This window comes from Trifolium pratense, linkage group LG7, assembly GCF_020283565.1.
Source record: "Trifolium pratense cultivar HEN17-A07 linkage group LG7, ARS_RC_1.1, whole genome shotgun sequence".
Classification (NCBI taxonomy): Eukaryota; Viridiplantae; Streptophyta; class Magnoliopsida; order Fabales; family Fabaceae; genus Trifolium; species Trifolium pratense.
The window spans coordinates 6,352,673-6,375,442 of NC_060065.1; the positions used below are offsets into that span (position 1 = coordinate 6,352,673).

General features: G+C 32.7%; 4 protein-coding genes across 10 annotated transcripts; 3 read left to right on the forward strand and 1 right to left on the reverse strand.

Annotated features, from left to right (window-relative positions):
- Window positions 1–19: 19 nt before the first annotated feature.
- On the forward strand, window positions 20–2,214 carry LOC123897174 (protein BUNDLE SHEATH DEFECTIVE 2, chloroplastic). Its single transcript, XM_045947697.1, has 3 exons — window positions 20–464; window positions 1,568–1,717; window positions 1,845–2,214. The coding sequence occupies exons 1-3, from the start codon at window positions 240–242 to the stop codon at window positions 1,917–1,919; spliced, it is 450 nt and encodes a 149-aa protein (XP_045803653.1). The 5' UTR covers window positions 20–239; the 3' UTR covers window positions 1,920–2,214.
- A 219-nt stretch (window positions 2,215–2,433) lies between these two features.
- On the reverse strand, window positions 2,434–5,514 carry LOC123897173 (protein TIC 55, chloroplastic). The gene is made up of 3 exons (XM_045947696.1): window positions 4,934–5,514; window positions 3,829–3,931; window positions 2,434–3,700 (listed from the first exon to the last, which is right to left on the reverse strand). Exons 1-3 carry the CDS (start codon window positions 5,371–5,373, stop codon window positions 2,582–2,584), a joined length of 1,662 nt encoding a protein of 553 aa, XP_045803652.1. The 5' UTR covers window positions 5,374–5,514; the 3' UTR covers window positions 2,434–2,581.
- A 3,035-nt stretch (window positions 5,515–8,549) lies between these two features.
- LOC123897263 (lariat debranching enzyme) lies at window positions 8,550–15,599 on the forward strand. Of its 7 annotated transcripts, none has more exons than XM_045947832.1 (10): window positions 8,550–8,792; window positions 9,153–9,949; window positions 10,922–11,425; window positions 12,578–12,699; window positions 12,799–12,992; window positions 13,323–13,505; window positions 13,596–13,714; window positions 13,848–13,987; window positions 14,696–14,812; window positions 15,283–15,599. In XM_045947832.1, exons 3-10 carry the CDS (start codon window positions 11,145–11,147, stop codon window positions 15,348–15,350), a joined length of 1,224 nt encoding a protein of 407 aa, XP_045803788.1. In that variant the 5' UTR covers window positions 8,550–8,792; window positions 9,153–9,949; window positions 10,922–11,144; the 3' UTR covers window positions 15,351–15,599. The 7 variants fall into 7 exon arrangements, with proteins under 7 accessions (XP_045803788.1, XP_045803783.1, XP_045803785.1 ...); XM_045947827.1 differs by having other exon boundaries at window positions 9,629–9,949; XM_045947829.1 differs by having other exon boundaries at window positions 9,666–9,949.
- Window positions 15,600–16,765: 1,166 nt separating this feature from the next.
- On the forward strand, window positions 16,766–19,380 carry LOC123898007 (peroxidase 18-like). Its single transcript, XM_045948851.1, has 4 exons — window positions 16,766–17,526; window positions 18,018–18,197; window positions 18,294–18,459; window positions 18,806–19,380. The coding sequence occupies exons 1-4, from the start codon at window positions 17,308–17,310 to the stop codon at window positions 19,219–19,221; spliced, it is 981 nt and encodes a 326-aa protein (XP_045804807.1). The 5' UTR covers window positions 16,766–17,307; the 3' UTR covers window positions 19,222–19,380.
- The last annotated feature ends 3,390 nt before the right edge of the window (window positions 19,381–22,770 follow it).

Here is a 22,770-nt window from a genome sequence, read left to right on the forward strand (position 1 = left end):
GAGTCGAGATGATGCGAGTTCCATTGAACTTGAATTGAAGTACTAATAGATTGTAACATTTCTTTGACTCAAGTTAACATTTTTCACAGCAACGATAACTTTCCAAACACGGAAAGAGAAACAGTTGGCAACACAAAAACTGTGTTCTCTCTTTGTAAACATTCTGCGGCGAAAGCGTTTCACTTTGACTAGAACAACCATCGTTCACAGCATCGCTGATTATCAAAAATTGAATCTAGATGGCTGGGTCTGCGTGTGCATCTTCTTGTTGTGGCTCTGCGCTCATTCTCATTCCTAAATCATCGCACAGCAAAACCTTCTTCATATCACCCACTCCAATTGCAGTAATCGTTGGTGGAAACAACAACAGAATTTCTCGCTTACGCGTTAGGGGTTCTATGGTTGATTCATCTTCCTCCGCTGATTTTACTAAGCGCATGGAGCAAACTTGGTTAATTTCTCAGGTTCCAAATTCAATCTCAAATTCCAATTTTCAGTTTATAATATGAAACTTTAGGGTTCTGTATCATCAGAAAATTGTAATTGCGCATGATTATGTTCCTTTTAAGAAATTTGATCAATTATCCCTTTCAAGGTTTCCTTTTTTAGGGTTTTCACTTGTCCATTGTTTGTATTTAGTAAAAATGTCATTTTTTTAATCCAATCCAACCTAGAAACAATTTTAAGTTACATTTAACATCATTTGTGATCGTTATAAGTTGTTTAAATTATTGGGCATACCTTATTTAATGTGATCATGTTTTCATCTTGAATGGAGTCAAATCAAATATAAACCCTGCATTGTCATTGCAATTGAATCGATTGAACCAATTGAACCCCTACCTTGCTGTGTTTGGATAAATAGCTTAATTAAGTGCTCATCAGAATAATCTATTGCAACAAAAACAAAAATGAAGTTAAACTATTTTCATATAAGCTATAAGAAGGGCAGAGGGAAGGGTAGGTGCCACAGCCGTGCCCCCCTAAAAAAATTGTAAGCTGCTTTAATATTTTTATAGTGGAGTACTTTATGGCCCTGTATCATCCATTCTTGTATGCATTTAAAGATTATCATGTGTGCTTCTCTTCATTATCTCACGGTTTGTATGTACATATGCATACTAAGCAAATTATAGTATGTTATGAGAAGGATTGTAGAACAAGACTTAAGAGGTGTACATGTAAGGTGATGTAATCCCCTTAATATTAGTATTCTGTCTCCGCCACTGGCTATGAATTGGTTTTATAAATTATCCTAGAGCTTGTGAAAATAAGCTGAAAACAACTTATAGACATGTTAGAAGTTGTTTCATAGCTCTCTCAAACAGTCTCACAACACTTATGCAAGAGATGCGCTCAAATAAGTCAATCCAAACATGTCCTCTATCCTTGTTACTCGCAACATGTTAATTGATGTTGGGGACAAATGAATGAAGCCATATATCAAAATTTAAAATTTATCTCTTAACTATGCATGATCTATAGTTGAATTCTTGACTGTAAAATTCGATACATTTTGTTAATTGTCTGCTGGGCCTTGATTTCTCCTATCTTTTTATGTTTGCAGCAACCAAGGCCAGTTGTGTGTTCATCTTGCAGCTCAAAAGGTCATATTGAATGCAAATGGTGCGGGGGTACTGGTTTTTTTGTTCTTGGCGACAACATGCTTTGTGAAGTTCCATCCAGAAACACTAGCTGTATTATTTGCTCTGGAAAGGTACCTTCTTTATGTCTGTGGAATGATTAATCTGAATTCAGTCCATCTATACAGTTTTGTGCACTCAGCATATAGCAATTTACAAGAGACATATTCTTTCGTTAATTTGTTGTTTTTCACTCTTCAGGGATCAACATGCTGCTCTAATTGTCAAGGAACAGGCTTTCGTGCAAAGTGGTTGGAACAACCTCCTACATCCTAGTTGAAAAATACTACTGAAATGGTGGACATGTTTTTTTAGGTTGGGAGGATTGAAGTTGTATTATACCTCATGCTGCATCTGTTGGACAGATTCAAGATGCAGCAGTCACTTTTGTTTTTTCATAATGTTGTATTTTTCTCTTTGTATAATATGTACAAGTGTAACTGTTTTACTAAATGAAACAGGGTATTCTTGAAACCACTGATGTAGGTTTCAGTTTCAAATATATATAATGTAAATGTTAAGGTTCCCATAAGATAAGAACACAATATATGAACGATGTTTGGTTTTTGAAGGGACCGTTCGGTTAAGATTTAGTTGAAAATTGAAAAAATCAGACTGATTTTACATATAATGTGATTCTGTGTACTGATTTTGTTCTTTCTAACGTCAATCATTATATGATATCTTCTTAACCTCTTTGTGGCCAAAGTACATTAAATTACTCAATTTTTTTCTTTTCAAAAAAGGAAATAAAATAATAGATTGTCGGCTTTTCTATCAGACCATGACCTGAACCTGAAAACATCAAGTTGTTCTTCTTCTATTCTTTGTTTGGCTTGAATAACATAGATGGAGACAAACACCAAATGTCATCCAAACCATAAGACAAACTGTAAGTGTTCTATTGAAATTTTTTTTTTTTTTTTACAACTTATTGCTCACAACCTCCTATGTGTCCTAATAAAGTTTGTTGTATTCAATGCAATAGCTGTTGAACAAGCATATACTCCAGCAGAGCACAGGGCTGCAGATGCCAACAGGAGGGTTTTCCATTGTCTCCCAGATACCAGAATTGCCAATGCAGCTAATGTAACAGCCACAGCTGAAAGGACATTTTTCCAAGTTTGAAAAGCTTTGACGGCGGCACTACATCCTTTGCAATGTATTACGTGTCTAAAATATCTATTAGCTAAATTTGGGGCATGCATTGTTCCAATGCCCCCCTTTGCCGGCGAGGAAGCTGATAGTCCTGCGACAAGTCCAGCAGGTGCATGTTCAACCACAGCAGGCTCTTTGGGCAATGAAATAGTGCTGTGACCGAAATGATATGGCATCCCGTGTCCCACTTTATCCATCCACTTCCGGTATTCAGCAACCCACGTGTCTGATGATTTTAAGTTCAGGTATAGTTCCTTTGTTGGAACCTTTTCTTTCAAAAGAATTTCATTTTGGGACGATAGAAATCCCATGTCTTGTTCAAAAACCTTGCTTGCATTCTGATGGAAGTACCATTGAGGAAACAGTTTTACTAATGGAGATCTTTTTGTTCCTCCAAACCTCACTATCAGCATGGATTTCCCTTGCCCAGTTGGTCTACAAAGGAACAAACCACTGAAGTAGTTTATTTCACCATTTTTATCAACAATTTCCCTGTTATTTTGTAGAACACAAGGAGCCTCAAACCGTAAGAAGTTAGGCTTAGTACCATCTTTCTCTCGTCCCCACCAACCTGCAAAACCTCTATCAGTTCGTTCAGTCACCTCGAAACATAGTGCCTGCGCATCTTCTCTTTTTGCAGTCCAATCTGTTCTGTCGTGCGAGATTGGAATATGAGCAGGATCCATCAAGTTTTCTAGTAGAATGGAATGATCATATGGGAGTTCATGAGTTGTTGAAACATCTTGAAACCCTGGCCTTGCAAAGTTCTCAAACCAAGGTAATTTACTCTCATTTGGAGCTGTCATTTGAGACATCCATACCCAAATTACACCCTGAGAGTCCCTCACTTCATATGTTTTGACACAGGCTGACTTGGGAATTTTGGCATCAGCAGGAAGCTGTTCAAAATGGGGAAAACAAGTATTACGTATTAGCAGTACGTGGAATACAGCATTTAGCTTGGAAGCAACATAACTACATAAGGACATCTGGTTTATATGAGAAGAACTCTAGGTGAGAAACCTACCTGAGGTATCTTTACACATTTTCCTGCGCCTTCGAATTGCCATCCATGATATAGGCATTCAAGCCTTCCATCAATCAACTGGCCTTCAGATAGTTTTGCTAACCTGCATCATACAAAAGATAAGGTCCAGTCCAGCATTTTGAAAGTTTAAAAATATCCTAGCCTCTTCACATTAGTAGTATTGTAAATACGAGCAATATAGATCTCATTATCAGACAAACACATTGGATTAGTTTCTGTTTCTTGAGTTTGGTTTCACATCTTGTCAGGAAAAAATAAAACCGAATATTAGGAGCACTAAGTATACACAATTAAGCTACAAAATCTGTATTAATTTTTTTTTTACACAAAAATCTGTATTAATTAAGAAAAGCTCTATCAGTAAATTAGTTATCCTGTTATTTGCATTTAATCAGATAGCATGTGACTTTGGTTAAAATTCATATGCATCTCACCAAATCATGCCGGCCTCTTATAAATTTTGTGATACTTATGCAGTTTAACCAATAAAAGATAGTATGTTGAAAATTGTGTGTTGAAGAGTGCATTGCTAACATTATTCTCGGTTAAATCAACTATGAACTCTTCCTTATCAAATCATGTGATTGAAAGCAAACTCAATTATAAGAATAAATCATCAATTTAGTTTCTCTAGTATTTACTTTCTATCCTATTAAGTCCCTAAACCATATGAAAATATAAATAATCCTTAAACCATATAAAATCTGTGAATTAGTCCTTAAACTATATAAAATCCATCATCTATTTAGTACCTAGTATATATTACTGCAAAAATATAATACAAGTGGCTATTTTGGTTGATTTTATATAGTTTTAGGGACAACTTCATGAATTTCATCTAGATTTATAACTAGTTATATTTTAATATACTTTAGGTCCCAAGTAGAAGAGGTAGTGATACTCGGAACATCCCCGTTCACTCAGTTGGTAGCTAGTAGGGACTAGGGACATTATTGGAGGGGTCTGGATTGGAATCCGAAGTTCCCCACTTCTCTACACTTGAAGTGCGTAACTCTAGCCACTAAGCTAAAAAAATTATGATTTACTCTTGAGAGTAATTAAATTTGAGAGAAAACTAACCAACCTGTGAGGGCATCTATCTTCATAGCATTGAAACTGATCATTACCATCTTTAAACAAAACAAGGTTCTTATCAAACACTTTGAGACCCAATGGTGCATCATGTGGTACATTCTTAGTGAGGTACAAAGGGTACCATTCCTCTGTCCAACCATAAGCTACAAGCTCTCTTTCACCTCTTCGTTCTTGTTCACTTGAAGGTCCCACTAGAACTTTCTGATCTTCTTCTCCATCAAGTAAAGTTGATGCAGCTTTGATATCTGCCGCAGCGGTGACACACCCTGCTTGCTTCCTTCTTCTTGATGATGACAAACCTTTGTTGAAATTGAAATTGAAACTAGAAGATGGGCTAGTCCAAAGGAGTGTTTTTTTGGATGTTAGAGGTGAAACATGCAAACCAAGATGAGTTTTGGTAGGGAGAAGAAATGGATTAATCAACGCCATGGAGTGGAATCAAAGAGGTGGCACTGAAAACTGATTGAGGAAAAGAAAGTAGAATCAAAAGAGACACTTTCACATGTACTTGGTTGCAAGACTCGTGTGATCATTCATAACCACATATAATAAGGTTGCTAGCTAATTTTTACCTTAAAATCCTTCATTTGGTTCACTTTACTCATAAAAGGTTTCGTGTATTTTTGCATCTTTATTTTGCTTGTGGCATAATAATTGATTTTTAATGAATTTATTTTATTTGGTTTGATTTAGTTAAAAGTGAGTTAAAAATAAAGTAGTTTATGTTTGAAACATTTCTAAAAAAATGAGTGGAAAAATAAATTTGACAATGTAAAAAATTTAGTTTATGAGTTGGGATCTTCTCTATTTGTTTTTGCAATTTTTCCTCTCTATTACTATAGTTTTAAAAAGTTTTTAAATATTTATTAAATAGTTGGACTCACTAAATGTTATATTATTGCATTTATATTTTCAAAATATTAATAATGAAAAAAATAAAAAATGGAGAGAATCTTAACTTGAAGGGAGTAGCTTAAAAGCTCATATAACAACAAAAAAATACTACGAGTTTGATAATATTTTTTCTCACAATATTACTTTGTCATTTTTTTGTCGAATTATCTCTATCATTTTACTTTAAAAAATATATTAATAAATTTTATTTTTATGCAATTTTATATTTATAATTTAATTCAACTATTAATTTTACTAAATATTATAAATGCAATTAACTATATTTTTTTTACAAAAACAAATTCAATTCATTTCATTAACGAATAAAGATTCAATACAAGTAGGTAGAAACTCACACAAACAACCACTAAACTAAGAAATGACATTCAATTGATTTGAAATTTCACTGTTTACTTCGTCACCTAAAAATAAAAGTCTTTCTTCATAAAGTCGACGGTATAAATCCGTCCAATACGGTCCTAATAAACATATGTTTATCATCTATAAATTGTGTAACTCATCAATTATCCAATACAGTATTGCCAAACAAAACTAAACTGTATCATGTGTTTTTCATACAAATAAAAGGAAGTAGCATGTTCCTTCACGTTATATGACTCTTGATCGATTGTCATGTGTTTTCTTGGCGTTGTCTTGTGTTGTGGAATTGTGGAGTGATAGAATAGAACTCCTACTACTACCTTGCCAACTAGGAAAATAAAATATCCTTTTATCACAATCACCTTCCCATTATTATTATTATTATTATTATTATTATTATTATTATTATTATTATTATTATTATTATTATTATTATTATTATTCAGGGTCAGGATAAAATGACACAAACTAGTTTGACACTAAATGTTACACCTCTCAATAACGTTTTAACCGATATAAATTTTATAAAATCTACCGTTGGATTGAAAGTTTATATCATATAGATCATTTGTGTAAAATTTCAGACAAATCTAAAATAATTTGATATGTTATTGAGATACATCAAAATGAACGGTTTGCGTCTTTTTTTATATGTCGTTAATCTTTATGTATCGCAATAGCATATCAAATGATTTTGGATTTTTTTTTTTGTAATTTTACACAAATGATCTATATGATATAAACTTTCAATCTAACTGGTGGATTTTATAAAATTTATATTGATTAAAACGTTATTGAGAAGTGTAGCATTTGATGTCAAACTAGTTTGTGTCATTTGATCGGACCCTATTATTCATCATTAGAATAGACATCTTTTATATCTTATCTTATACTATTAATCTGAGCGACTACTGGTTACTCTGCTGAGTTTTCTAAACTCTGCCGTTAGACTCAAATAAAAACATGTCAACTAACATAAGAAATTGACACTCTCACAAGGATGTGAATTTTCCAAAAACTAATTGTATACTTTTGATGAAAATGTAATACTAATACTAATACTTTACAACATTGCAAAATAGAACCTAATTAAATTAGTTACATCAAACAACTTTCGATTAACTTCATCTAAACACCGACTGCGAATTTGATGGTAACTGTTGCAACTAAATTGGAACTTCTCGTATATTCATAACTTCAACCTCTCTTAGTAACAAGGGTGAAGTCAAGTCAAACACAATTTTTTTTCCTCAAAAGAACTCATCATTTTCATCAAGAATGCAAATACTCAATCCTCTCCCACCATTAGTTTCTTCCACAAAATCTCTCAATTTCCCTACCCCTACCCCGCAACATTGTTCTCTGTTTTTGATCTTACTAGTAGCCACACTTTTTCATTTCTCTTCCGCTAAATGCAAAAAGTCTTGACAACAATTTATTTTTTTTTAAGAAAAACGCATTAATGATAATTTGTTTGAGGATCTAAAGGTTTTTTTAATAAAAAATAGAATTTTGTTCTTTGGACCACCTAAATTATTTTTAGGCCCTCAAAAAATTATATTTTTTTACTCTTAAACCCAGTTTGAAAGTTACATTATGAATTTGATGTTCGTTCAAAACATAACTTCCAAACTATGAAACTAATTTTACATTGACACAATTCAAAATTTATCTTCCGAATCACTACCATCATTGTTTACTCCCTTAACTAGCATTAGGGATGACAATTTGACTCATACCCAGTGGGTACCCACAAAAAATACCACAATGAGTAGGGTAAAAACTCGCATTTTGGGTATGGGACGGGTATGAGTAATTACCCACAAAAATGAACGGGTATGGGTGCGGGTACGGGTACCTTAGTACCCACCCCGCCTCATACCCACACAATATATATATATATATATATATATATATATATATATATATATATATATATATATATATATATTATATATATTATATGTTTATCAATTTAAAAAAATACAACACCATTAAACTATTACATATTTTTAATAAAATGTTTATTTATAACATGATACAAACACAATGTGAATATTTCAACAAAGAATAAAATTTAACATGATGTTAATCAAATTTTTGTTTATAAATTTTATAAGTCAACATTAAATTCTTTAAATAAAAATTAATTATATTAAAACGATATAATATTTTATAATGGAACAATTTATATTTAGTAAAAATGCGGGTAACGGGTACGGGTATGGGTACTTAGGTACCTATAGGGTATGGGAACGGGCAGTGGCGAGTATACCGCCGGGCATGCCTGGCACGTGCCTGGGCTGCCCTTTTTCTTTTTTTTTTTTTTTTTTTTTTTTTATTTTTTTTTTTAAATGAAAACAAAAACAGAAAAAGGAAGAGTAGTACTTGCTTTCTCTTTCTCGATCCCTCTCTCTCAAAATCGCTGCTCTCAGTTCCTCTCTCACCCGCCGGCCGCTGCTCTCAATCCCTCTCTCCCTGCTCTCAATCTCTCTCCCTCACCTCGCCGTAAAGCCGTTCAATCTTCCGCCGCAGCCGCACCGCACTCACTCTTTCTCTTCGTCTCGTTTGAGGTAAGCAAACTAACATACTGCAATTAATTTTTAACAACCTAACCTTCTCAATCTAGAATCTTTGTTTGATGATTTGGTGTTGTTTTGAATTTTAAATTTATTAAGCTGTTTTGATTGTTAAGTGATTATATAAATAAGCTGTTTTGGTTATATAAATAAGTAGTTTTGGTTGGTTCTTCAATAGTGTTTTTGTTCTAAAATAGTGAGAATGAAGGGTTTTTGTTCTAAATTCATCTTGATCTGCAATAGTGTCTTTGTACTGTGCTTTATGTTTGTGGTCATACTGGGAATTTAAGTTATGGCAGAACAATTCATGAGTTTGTGAAGGATAATGGTTTTGCTATTGACTCGCATTTACAGAGTGCTCTCATTAACATGTATGCAAATTGTGGTGCAATGGAGTTTGCTAGGGAAATATATGAAGGACTTCCGTTGAAAAATATGATTGTTTTGTCTGCTATTTACCTTCAACTTAGATGTTGTTTTATTTTAGTAAACTTTGTTAATGTTTTATTAATGTGTGTTTTGTTAATAGTTATGCCTAAACATGTTTCATTGTCTACCGATAAAATGTCTCGAATCCCATCGGTAGTGCCACAAAAGAGAAGAAAGAGTAGTATAGAAAATGCCTTCAATGTTGAGGATATGAATCATCTTATAGAAAATATAGCAATGGTATTTTATGCTGGTGTCTTATCTTTCCATCTTGCTAGAAATCCTTACTATGTTAGTTCTTATTCTTTTGCTGCTAATCACAACCTTAGTGGCTTCCTCCCTTTAAGTTATAATGCTCTAAGAACCACTCTTTTGAAGCAAGAAAGAGCTCATATTGATAGGTTGCTTCAACCTATAAAATCTTTGTGGACATTGAAGGGAGTTACGTTGGTTTCTAATGGCTGGACAGATGTGCAAAGGAGGCCTTTGATAAATTTTATTGGCATTTGTGAAGGAGGACATATATTCTTAAAAGTCGTTGATGGCTCTGATGAATATAAAGACAAGTTTTACATGACCAACATATTTAATTCTAGATGGGCAGACATTGAGTACGCCCCTGATAAAATTTCCTCAAAAAATTTGCCCAGGCTCTCTAACATTCCTGGAGTCGCCATTGGGAACGGGTACAAAGATTGTTACCTACGCGAGTATGAGAATGGGTACGTGTATTTTTTCAAACTGCGGGTATGGGAATGAGTACTATAGTACCCTACCCATTGTCATCCCTAACTACCATTCTTCTTTCGAAATATTATGATTTCAAAAAATATTATGATTTTTCATAATATTTGCATAATATTCTCTTAAAATGTCAATTCTCTTAATTTAAAAATAAAATAAAATATAGGCCCAGAGCAGACCCAGTAGAACAAATAAATAAAGATGATTTCTCTCCCGACTCCCGCCTTCTTTTATACCTCCAAAAATCTCATTTTGCCCCTTGCGGTTTGAAAAAATTTTGCTAACAAACTTCGGTTTTTATGAACCGAAGTTTTTAAACATGGAAAAAAATTTCGGTTTATATAAATCGAAATTTATGTGAAAAAAATTTGACCCCCCAAAAAGAAGAAAGATTTTTGTAAAAATTTGTGTAGAGCTACCTGTGGTAAATTTAGCATATCTCTCTGAATATAAGTCGTATGCTAATGATTTTTAATCTAGTGTAAAAAAAAACAAAATTTACTACAAGATTGACACCGGAATTATTAAATTTCATTAAGTATAGTATGAGAAAATCTACCTACAAGTTTGAGAAAAGTTTCTACAAAATGTTGTAGAGATACCTGTGGTAAATTTAGCATAGCTCTCTGAATATAAGTCGTATGCTAATGATTTTTAATCTGGTGTAAAGAAGACAAAATTTACTACATGATTGACACCGAAATTGTTAAATTTCATTAATTATAGTATAAGAAAATCTACCTATAAGTTTGAGAAAAGATTCTGCTCTGTTTCTGTACCAGTACCCATTATTTGGTCAAACTGAACTAATTGGATAATTAACACTCAAAAAAAAATTATATTTATATTCTTGACACCCTAAGTTTTCCGATCGTTTACTCAAATTGGACATCGTTTAGTATTTTCAAATAAATTGTGGAAGTTGAGGGTCTCATACATAATTTATGCAGGAAATCTGAAGAAAAAAATTTTGGAACACAATATTTCGGTTTATATTAACCGAAATTTTTTAGCATGACAAAAAAATTCGGTTCGTATAAACCACAGTATCGCAAGCACAAAATCGAATAAGGAGGTAGGAAGAGAAAAGATCATAAATAAAAGAGGGAAAACAAAATTTTCAGGTTAGAATTGTTGTTCATTCTTTCTCTTCTCTCTGAAATTGAGAAAACGATGAAGATAGCAGTAGAAGGATGCATGCATGGCGATCTAGAAACTGTCTACAAAACCCTTCAACATCTCGAAAAAACTCAGAACACCAAAATCGATCTTCTTCTCTGTTGCGGCGATTTTCAAGCCGTCAGGAACCAGAATGATTTGAATAGCCTAGCCGTACCATCGAAATATCTCGAGATGAAAACTTTCTGGAAATACTATTCTGGTTTGTTGGTTGCTCCTTATCCTACAATCTTCATCGGTGGTAACCATGAAGCTTCTAATTATCTCTGGGAACTGTAAGTTACTTCATTTTTCTTTCTTTTTTCGATTTCATGTTTTGTTACTTTGTCTTGATATGTGATTATGAAACTGTTTGGATGCACTTATTTGAACTTATTAGTACTAGGATAAACACGCTTTCAGAGTGGTGGTGAAAACGGCTTATGATTTGTGCATAAACTGTTTTAGGTCTTGTTTGGATAAACAGCTTAATTTGCACATTTGCTTATGTACAAATTATGGGCCCGTTTGGATTAGTTTTTTTTTTAGCTTATTCAACAGCTTAAGCAAATAAATAAATGTTTATGTATTATTATAAGTTAGTTTATGATAAAATAGTTTATAAAAATACAATTTTCACTAGTGGGAACTTATAAAATAGCATAAAACCTAATTTATATTGCATAAGCTGAAAAACAAGCTAATCCAAACACACCCAATTTCTATAACAAAAGATAAAATAAGTTAAATTGTTTTTGTATAAGGTATACATTGTTTTCATAATCTATGTTGGAGAACTAATGAAATTAAGCTGAAAATCGCTTATGAACATTTTGTAAGTTGTTTTTGTAAGATCTCTCAAAGAGACTCGCAACTCACAAGTGCTTATGCCAAAAGATAAGCTATAAGCTAATCCAAATAGTCCCTTAAGTTAATTTAGAATAACTTACGAAAACAACTTATAGGTTGTATGAAATCAGATTCACTTAGGGTTTGTTTGGATTGGTTTATTTGAGTTTATATACTTGCATAAGTTCTTGTTAGACACATTGGGAGAGCTTATGGAAACAACTTATGAGATATTCATAAGTTGTTTTCAACTTATTTCTATAACCTTTCCCGGTTAACTTATGAAAACAAATTATAACTTATATAAAAATAGTTTGACTTCATATTATTCTTTATTCTAGAAATGGCTTATAGATAAGCACTTATACGATGAGTGCTAATAATATTATAAGAGCTTAATTTTTTATTTTTTATTTTTTATTTTTTTTTGGTAGAATTTTTTTTTATTTAATTAAATTGTTTATCCAAACAGGGCCTTAATTTTTTATTTTGTTGTATAAATAAATAGCCTATCCACAAGCACTTATATGATAAATGCTTATGCTGTTTATCCAAAGATGGTCTATACGTGTTGAATTTTTGTGTTCTTTCTATTTTAGGTACTATGGAGGATGGGCTGCACCTAATATATACTATTTGGGAGCTGCAGGTGTGGTTAAGTTTGGGAATATACGAATTGGTGGACTCTCTGGAATTTATAAGCATCACGATTATAGATCAGGTTAGTTTATTAATTTTGTTTATGAATCAGAATCAGAATCATTGGTTCATGTTTATGAAAAGAAATAAATAATATGTTATTAACTATTTACTTGAGCAGGACACTTTGAGAGGCCTCCATATAATCAAAGTACCATTAGGTCTGTGTTTCATGTTCGCGAATATGACGTTCGCAAAATCATTCAAGTTGAGGAACCCATTGATATTTTTCTCTCACATGATTGGCCGGTTAGAATCACTGATCATGGGAATTGGGAGGAGCTTTTGTGGAAGAAGCCTGACTTCCAGCAAGAGGTAAGCTTTACAATAAAAAATTTAATTGTGATTTTTTAATGAAATTGTAAGTTTTTAGTAATGATTATGCATATCAAGCATTAAAGTTATTCATTTTGCCTGTACTTTTGGGCAGCACTTAGAAGCCTAAGAATAGTAGGTATACACTAGTGACTAGTCTCAGATTTCTTTTTTGTAAGAAATATAAATTTTTATAAGAGGTAAATGAATGGGAAGCCATTGCAGCATAATTGTTTTGGAGCAGTCATGTAGATATACTCTATGAACAACATATAACACATTGTCTATAACAACGAAATTTCTCATTTGCCTCGATGATAATTTTTTCAGATAGAGGAAAAAAGACTAGGGAGTAAAGCTGCTGCTCAAATTCTAGAAAAATTGAAACCAAAATACTGGTTTTCGGCACACTTACATTGCAAGTTTGCTGCTCTTGTTCAACATGGGGAAGGAGGTCCTTTGACAAAATTTCTAGCACTTGATAAATGTCTTCCTGGGCGTGATTTCTTACAGGTATTGTTGTACAACCATAATGCAACGGTAATCTTCTGTGGCAACCATTTATGTTAGTAACTATAATCATGGCGTGTTTTGTTCCTTTAGATTGTAGAAATTGAATCAGAGCCAGGACCTTATGAGATTCAGTACGATGAAGAATGGTTAGCTATAACACGAAAGCTCAACTATGTATTTCCTTTGACGGAAAACGGTGCAGATTATGGGTGTGTATGACTAAATATCATTTTGGATTTGAGTCCACAAACAAAATTGTCTTTTGTTGTCTTGTTTTTTTTCTTTTCCCCACCAACAAGAAAAAATGAATAAAAAAGTAAAGCTGTTTGCTCTTTCTGACAGAGGCGTAGATTTTGACATGGAAGATTGTCGCCAATGGGTTAGAAGCAAGCTACAAGAGAGGGGTTGTAAACCTTTTGAATTTGTTAGAACAGTTCCATGTTATGATCCTTCTCAAGCCAGTGTCGATGGTGCTTCTGCTGGTATGTTTTTGTTCCCATTTACAGTGTTTACATTGTAAACCAGTAATTAAGATTTGTTTAGCTTGTTCTCTGGTTACAAATATTCATGAAGTGTTTGGGCTAATTTCAAGCTCTAGTTACTCAAAACAGCTTCTCATTTGAAGCAGTTTTTTTTTCTCAGATTCTCACAAATGGATGAAAAGTCCTATTGTTTTTTTTACAGAAAGTGATTTTTTTTTTAATATAAAAAATAAGCTGTTGTAACAAATGGGTCCTGCAAATATACAGTAATACTTCAAATTACAATACTTGCAACACTATCCCGTTTGGATTAGCTTATTTTTTAGCTTATGCAAACAACTTATGCAATTTTTATGTATAATTATAAGTTTGTCAAGGTAGTTTATGATAAAATAGCTTATAAAAATACAATTTTCACTAGTGTGAACTTATAAAATAGCTTAAAACCTAATTTATATTGCATAAGCTGTTTGCATATGCTCAAAATAAGCTAATCCAAACGGGTCCTGGATATTTCCGATTCATGCCTTTTACTAATTGATTTTTCTAACCTTTTTTTTTTTGTAGTAATGTAGAAAGAAAAGAAAACTGAGTTCACTTATAATGATATTTTCCACATTTTCATTATGTTATACTGCCATGTATGTATTATATTGCTTAAAATGTAAATATATAAGTTTTAATTTTAATACTTTTTATCTTTTGCAGCGAATCCTCGGAATCCCCAGACAGAATCTCTTCTGCGACTTCTGGAACTTCCATATCTTCTTGATAGAAATCCTAAGGCAAAGGACATGAAACCTTATCCTTCTTCAATTCCAAGAGGTAAATTTTACCTGTTTTATTGGTCATGCATGGGATTCCAATTCATTTTTGTATAAAATGCCAGAGATAAAAGAGAAGGTTGAAAGTTAATACCTAGGGATATGGCATATTTCTAAATCATTTTGGCACATGACTAGTTAACATGTTTATCACCTTTTTTCTCTTTTTCAATTCTCACATACACAGTGTGCTTGCTGTTCATTTTATTTGACCTGTCCTTATTGGATGTCACATGTTTTACAAAAAATTGAGAATAAACCAGATATCTATCCAACTTTGCCTGAATAATTCAACTTAATACACAACTTCATTTGCATTTGATGTGAAAAAGTTTAACCGGAGTTACTTGGTTTAGTTTGTGTGCAGTTGTAATCGCAAAAGTTACAGTAGTAGCATTAGCATATGTTTTAAGTACATAGTATGCATCTTGCACCTTTTTCTTAATCAAATATTTCTGTATACATTTCTAGGCCCTGCTGCTGGTCATTATAGCGAGGACATTCCCATTGATGATGAGGATGATGACGATGATGAGTGACTCCCAACAGTTGATGGGGTGGAAACTGAGACTTAATGTTGATATGTTGTGATTAACATGCTGAATTGCTAATGATCTTCTAATAGTATTTGATGTTAGATAGATGCTTACACAATATTGACCGAGGATATATGCACACACTGGAATGTGGATTTTCCACCCTACAATTTTTTAGTTCAGTAACATGTATAAATTTTTAAGTATTAACCAACCATTTGAAAAGGAAAAAAAAAAAACTCTTAGATGAAATAAGATGTTTGTCTACATATAAACTCTTTTTTTTTTTTTTAAACAGTCTACATATAAACTCTTAAACTCCAAATATGGGTTTAGAAGTACAAGCCTAAATTGAACGGGCATTTAGATGACATAATTTGTACGAACGACCAAAAAAATTGTTTTTTTGCATCGTGTATAATTCATATTGAAAGTATAAAAATTGCGTTTTTTGCACCATAGTCATATTGATTCAAGGGGGTGAAGAAAGTTCCTCCAAAGAAAAATGCAAAGTGCTCCAACCATGTAAAGATTGTTTGAGAATTGAGAAGCTAAAGACAAGTTATAACACTTCAGAGAAGATCAATGAAATCTAACATTTTATGTTGCATCTCATGTTGGATTAAGGCCAAACGATTATCGACAAATAGTACATTTTTCCACTAATTCTCTTTAGAGAATCTTTATACATAACATACACCAGAACTAGGATTCTTCGAATACACTTATTTTCATTGCAAACTCCATCTCGATTATCTATTGACTAGCATTCGAGTTCTTACAGAAATCACATTTTCCATAATCTCAACCATTGATGGTTCTCCTTGGTATTGTACTGGTTCACTAAAGTGTTTGTTATAATGCATTTAATGCCATGTTCCCATGAAACAAATACTATTAAATTTTGATTCCTTCACCACTGTGTCATGTGATTACAGTACAAGCCCCTTACTTAATATCCATGGACTCCATTGGCCTATCATGTATGCACATTATTGTTCATCATGATTCCCCACTAATATATCTCGTTATACTGTCGGTGTTTGTTATGAAAATTTATTACCTTTGTCTTAACTACGCATAATCAAAGTACAGTGGCAAGGCCAATGCAGTTCAGTTCTGTTGGTAAGGTGTTGACCGTTAGCTCATATATGGAAGAGGTGCGTTCAATTCTCACTATGATCGATTCATCGTAAGGACTTTGTTAGTTGTCGCAAGAATCTATTCTGATTCTGATGAGCTCCTGAGACTCAACTCGTCTAAATTTTTTTCTCCAACATTTTACTAATTTCAACACCATATCTCAAAAACGTGTGGCTGAAGTAATTGTTACTACTACAGCTAGTACCCTATTAGTATAAAGAGTTGACAGAAAAGCATCTTTAAATGCTTGAAGAGAGAAGACATAAATAATAGTAATGGCCTAAATGGGGCTCATAGGAAAATGCATGAGCAAACCACCCATCTACTTACTGACTTCACCAAACCACATAAATGTAGTTTTAAATTGTGACAATATCATTGCTGCCAACTCTGCTCTATCTCTTTTGTGGATCAATGAAATTTCACATTCATTAAGAAAATAAGTTATTCTTATATAATATTTTAAAAATAATATAAAAACTTCCCCCGGGTTTTTTATAATAAATAATCTATTTTTTAGGTTTATTGAATAACTGGTATCTAATCTATAATATAGACTAAATACACTAGTTATTCAATGAACCTAGAAAATCAATTGTTTCTTATAAAAAGATCCGAAGGAGTATAGTAACTTTTTAGTTTTATTGAAAAATTGATGTATTAACTTTTGTTTATACTAACATAACTTTTTTTAGTTATTTATATTTGAGACATGAAGTATCAGCTCTCTAGGTAAGAGTAGTAAAAGGTCCTGCACACTGCAATCAAGGTCCAGTCACTATTTTGAACCCCAAAAAAGGACTAAAAGCTTGGTTCTATGGAGACAAGAAAATCAGTGTTTCTTTCCATAGCAGTTTCTTATTTTTGTATATTTTATGTTTCATCTGTTAAAGCTAGTCTCTCTTTCGACTTCTATGAAGCTTCATGTCCACAAGTTGAATTAATTATAAGAAACGCAGTTAGTTCTTCCTCTTCTGATGACCCTTCCATTCCTGGAAAGCTCCTTCGTATGGTTTTCCATGATTGCTTCGTAGAGGTTAGTCATTAACTGTTCTTCACCAAATACATGACATTCTCTGAGACTTATTTATAAGTTGTTTTTAGCTTATTTCCATAAGATCTACATGATATTATTAGTCTTTTGTCATAGAAATAGCTTATACACAAGCATTTATATGATAAGCACTTAATTAAATTGTTTATCTAAATAGGTTTACATTATGTGAAATTCAAGTGCATGTAAGGTTTTAGCAGTTCTCATTTTACAAGACGGTTTTGTAAAATTCAGCTAAGACTCGTAAGCTAAAATTCTATGATTTGAAGTTGTGATAAACTCAGAGGTTGCATGCAAAAATGAGGGAATTATAATTCGGTACCCTGCTGGGGTTTTTTTCAATTTGATTGTGGCATATGATAGTGCTCCAGGGTTTGAACTTCGTAATTTTTTCTTAAAACAACTCCGGTGTCACTTAGTTCATCAACCGAGTTTGCTACATGGAATTGAGGCAATTGCTATTTGAAATGCAGGGATGTGATGCATCTTTGATGCTACAAGGAAATAATACAGAACAAAGTGATCCGGGAAATAGGTCTGTTGGAGGATTTTCTGTTATAGAATCAGCAAAAAGAGTTCTCGAGGTTTTCTGCCCCGGAACTGTTTCTTGTGCAGACATAATTGCTCTAGCAGCTAGAGATGCAGTTGAAATTGTAAGTTCTCCATCGCATTTCTAATATTATCTTTCAATTGTACATTGACATCTCTTTTTTTATACTGTTATTGACTGAAAGGCACTTTGAGAACAGGCCGGTGGACCAAGGATTCGGATTCCTCTAGGTAGGAGAGACGGAATGGTTTCAATTGCTTCAAATGTTAGACCCAACATTGTGGACACTAGTTTTACTATGGATGAGATGGTTAAGCTCTTTGCTACTAAAGGATTGTCCTTACTTGATCTGGTCATTCTTTCAGGTTCATAAGCTAAACTAAGATTTATAAGTTTAAGTATTGCGTTTTCAAGTAAAATTCCATGAAACAATGTGTTAGTTGGTAGAAAAAAACTAGACGCTTTATAGATGATATTTGTCGCATCAAATTTATCATAATTACCGCCTTGGCACGTTGAGTGCACTACACAGGATAGTTATATGATCTGAACAATATGATTATAAATGGGCGCGCCCTCATTCCATGTACTAGTTTTTGGCATTGAATTAAAAATTCAAATTCTAAGATGGTATCAGAGTATATCTTATTGCGACATCTAATGTATAGTCTTTAGTGTCACATATTTAGTACTAATAGTTAAGCTTTGCAGGAGCTCATACAATAGGAACAGCTCATTGCAACACATTCAGGGGTCGTTTCCAACAAGACGCGCAGGGAAATCTTAAGCTTATTGATCAAACACTTGATACTAATTATGCTAATCAGCTAATGAAACGGTGTCCAGTAAATGCACAACCATTTGTGACAGTGAACATTGATCCTGAAACATCTATGTTATTTGACAATCAGTACTACAGAAATGTTCTGGCTCACAGAGTTCTGTTCCAGTCCGATTCTGTTTTGTTGAGCGACAATAAGACTAGGCAAATAGTGGAGGATTTTGCAAATGATCGAAAACTTTTCTTCGACAATTGGGCCGTGGCATTCGTGAAGCTAACCAGTGTTGGTGTAAAGACAGATGAAGAAGGTGAAATTCGACGAACTTGTGCAGCAACTAATGTATAAGAGAATAAAAATGGTGCTGTAACAAAGGTTATGGAAAACAATATCCTTTGTAAATGATTTTGTTTGTCTTGTTTCTTTCTTTCTCAATTCTTTGTTGTCCTCTCATATATTCATTGTGGCCTAGTTTGACCAATGTAAAATCTTAAAACTTGATAATGAGTCATGCTCTCTTTTGACAAATAATGAGTCACTGATATGTTTATTTTCCTAAATAATTCAAAACTTATTATACAATTTATACTTATTTATAAATAGTACATTAGATAAAACAGATTAGTAAATTAGTAAATTTTGATGGAAATAGATAAAACAGATTTTTTTTGTTGACAATAATCGATAAAACAAATTAAATGCATATTTCACATGGTTTAATTAAGCCGTGACCCTAACTTAAATAAGAGTTGTGCTAACCGGTGTCTTCTGGGCATTAAAAAAGAAAAAAAATTGCATTGAAAATTGCATTTTTTATATTTAAAAATATTAACTACTCAAACTTTAAGATAATTAAGCTTACTATATTAGATTTTCTTAACTAGTGTTTCGGAGACCATAGTTAGCATTTTTCATTATACTATATAATAGTCAATCTACTTGACGGTAGGTTTTTAAATTCTAGATTAAGAATATGTTCTCTTATAAACCTTTTTTGGCCTATACTTCGATGACTTATTTGTTCAAAGGTGGAAAAGAAGAAAAATGCATTATGTATAAATTAGGTAGCACTCACTATAAATAATCGGGAGATTTTGGGTTCGAACCTCGGTCCAGCATGTAAAATGCAATATTTATAACAATTGAACTATTCTAACGGAGACATAACAATTTTACTCTTTTTTTCTTATACAAAGAGGCTGGAGCCCAAAAAAAACTAAATAGACACCAAACAAGGGATAACAATCCTCATAACATCAGTTAACAATAAAGAACTAACTTGGGCTGGACAATGCTTATAATAAAGGTGAATACTTTTCTACCCTCACATAAATTGAGGGCATATGCCCTATGCTGATGTGGCACCAATGAAATTCATTCACATGTATCTAAGTCAAACATAAATAATATTTTACTGCAAAGTAATTTTAACTACTTTTATTTTCAATTAATTATATTTTAGGTTACTATTTTTCTTTAACTATATTTTAGGCTATTTGTGTAAACGCTTCACTTTACCATCAATTTTCATCACAGCAAGCTTCAACCACCAAATTTTACGATCAACCACCAATTTTTCACTGCTTCTTTCTCCATTCTTATCATTGGCCACCAATTTTCCACTTCACTTGTGATCCTTCCTTCAACAAGACACTTCTTCTTCGTCGTGGTCTCCTTCTTCGCCGTGACCGCTTCTTCTCTTCTGCAATTGTCGTCGCCGTTTCTCCTCTTCTGCAATTGCCGCTTCTTCTTGCCCTTCCTTCAACCTTCAAACGCTCATTCACCTCTTCCGAAATCACTTGTCCATCATCGGCTACGTTTGTTCCAGAATCGGATTCGGCTAGGTAACATTGATTTTATTTTTTATTCTGTTGTATGTTTTAATCACTCTCTGATTTCTTCTGAAGCTTGAAGGTTCCATACAAAAAATGAATCTGAAGCTTGAAGGTGAAATCAGAGAGCGAATCTGAAGGTGAAATCATAACGAAGATGAATTGAAAGTTTTTTGACGATAAAAAGAAAGCTTTTTTTTTAATGCGAAGAAGAAAGTTATTTGAGACCGTAAAACAATTTGAAGAAAAAGCAAACAAATTAGAAGCAATTAGGATCAAAATGTAAATTCATAGAATATAATACTTAAAATATAATTAATTTAAAAATAAAAGTAGTTAAAATTATTTTTGGTAAAAAATTAATTATGTTTGACTTAAATACATGTGGATGAATTTAATTGGTGTCACATAATGCCACGTCAGCATAGGGCATATACCCTCAATTTATGAGAGGGTTAATTAGAAAAAACCTATAATAAATCAATTCATCCTCTTAATGGCATCCCATGTTTGCCAAAACATCCGCACACCAATGAGTTTCACAATACGTGTGACACATCATGATCTCTCAATCTAAAGCAAACAATCTCTTAATCTGATTCATTAAGTGCCAACCAGACATTTCTCATTCTATTCCTATTCAAAATATGCACAACAATTTTGGAATCTACCCGAAGTTCAATCTTTTTAAACCCACGATCCCAAGCGAATCTCAAACCTTATAAAACGTCCCAAAGCTCATCCACATGCATTACACCATTAGAGATGCTTCGAAAGACTTGTGTGCGCCTTTTTTTTTTTGAAAAAAAAAAATTGACTAATTTTTTTTGAAAAAGTTAGCATGACCTAATAAATAAATGGACAAAATGAGAAAAAGGAAACAATAAATAGAAAATATGGAATCATCAATCAGATTCGCTGAGTTAATTCTAGGGTTTGACCTAGTACACGGGTGCTCCATCTGTCGTTGGATGGTTTTCATTCTTCCTCTTTGTTGCGCTTTGTTTGTTGCGACTTTTGTTGTTTTATCTTTTACTTTTTTTTTTTTTTTTTTTTCGCTTTAACGTTATGATTTTGGATACTCCTTATACTCTTTTAATTTTAGTATTTGATAAATTTTTTCATTAGAAATATAAAAATTCGCCAAGTTGTCTTCACCAACCTTGTGCTACTTGCTCTATCATTGGACCCTTATCATAATTGGATTCGCCGTATATATGGTAGCACTAATCAAACCCCATTAGTATGCTACAATGAACATATTTTTATTTTTTTTTGACAAAAATGAACATATGTTAATAATACGCAGTAGTCCAATGTAAAAATAGGCACTCTAATAAAATAAACAACGCTTTTAAAGTCATATTCCAAAAGACAAGGGAAATGAATTAAAATAATAGCAGCAATCTTCAACCAAAAAAAAAAGTAGTACAAGTAGCAAATAGCGATCGTTGTCCACAATATCAACAAAAAAAAATCGTTGTCCATAATCCCAACACCTTTCAATTTTATCGTCCAAAGCCCAATAAATAAATAAAGAAAATGCATGTCCCTGTTTGATGGAAAACAAAGCCAACCAAACCAAACCGATGGAAAACAAAGCCAATTAATTATTATAAATCCAATTAATTTTTTCATAATTGAATTGTTATTAGAGATGTCAACTACACCAACAATAAATTAGTTCAAATGATAAAAATATGAATCTCCGTAAGTATGTGGTCAAAGATTCTATGTTAAGCTCATCCATACAAAGAAAATTCGATTTAAGGGGAGAAGTGACCTTACATGCCCCACATGTTCCAGACAAAAATTAATCATCATTAACAACGGTGAAAACTTCGTATAATATCATTGGAACGAAAGAGATAAATATGTCAACTAGACAAGTACTCGTTCACTATGCACAAGTGCATAACAAAACTAGTACGTACTCTTGTTAAAAAATAAAAACAAAACTAGTACTGTATTAATGTCCAACATGGCCCGCGGCCTTCATTTTAGAGTCTTTCATAAAAGTGTTCTGCTTTTGACACTTTCTAACAATTCAACGGCCAAAAGATTC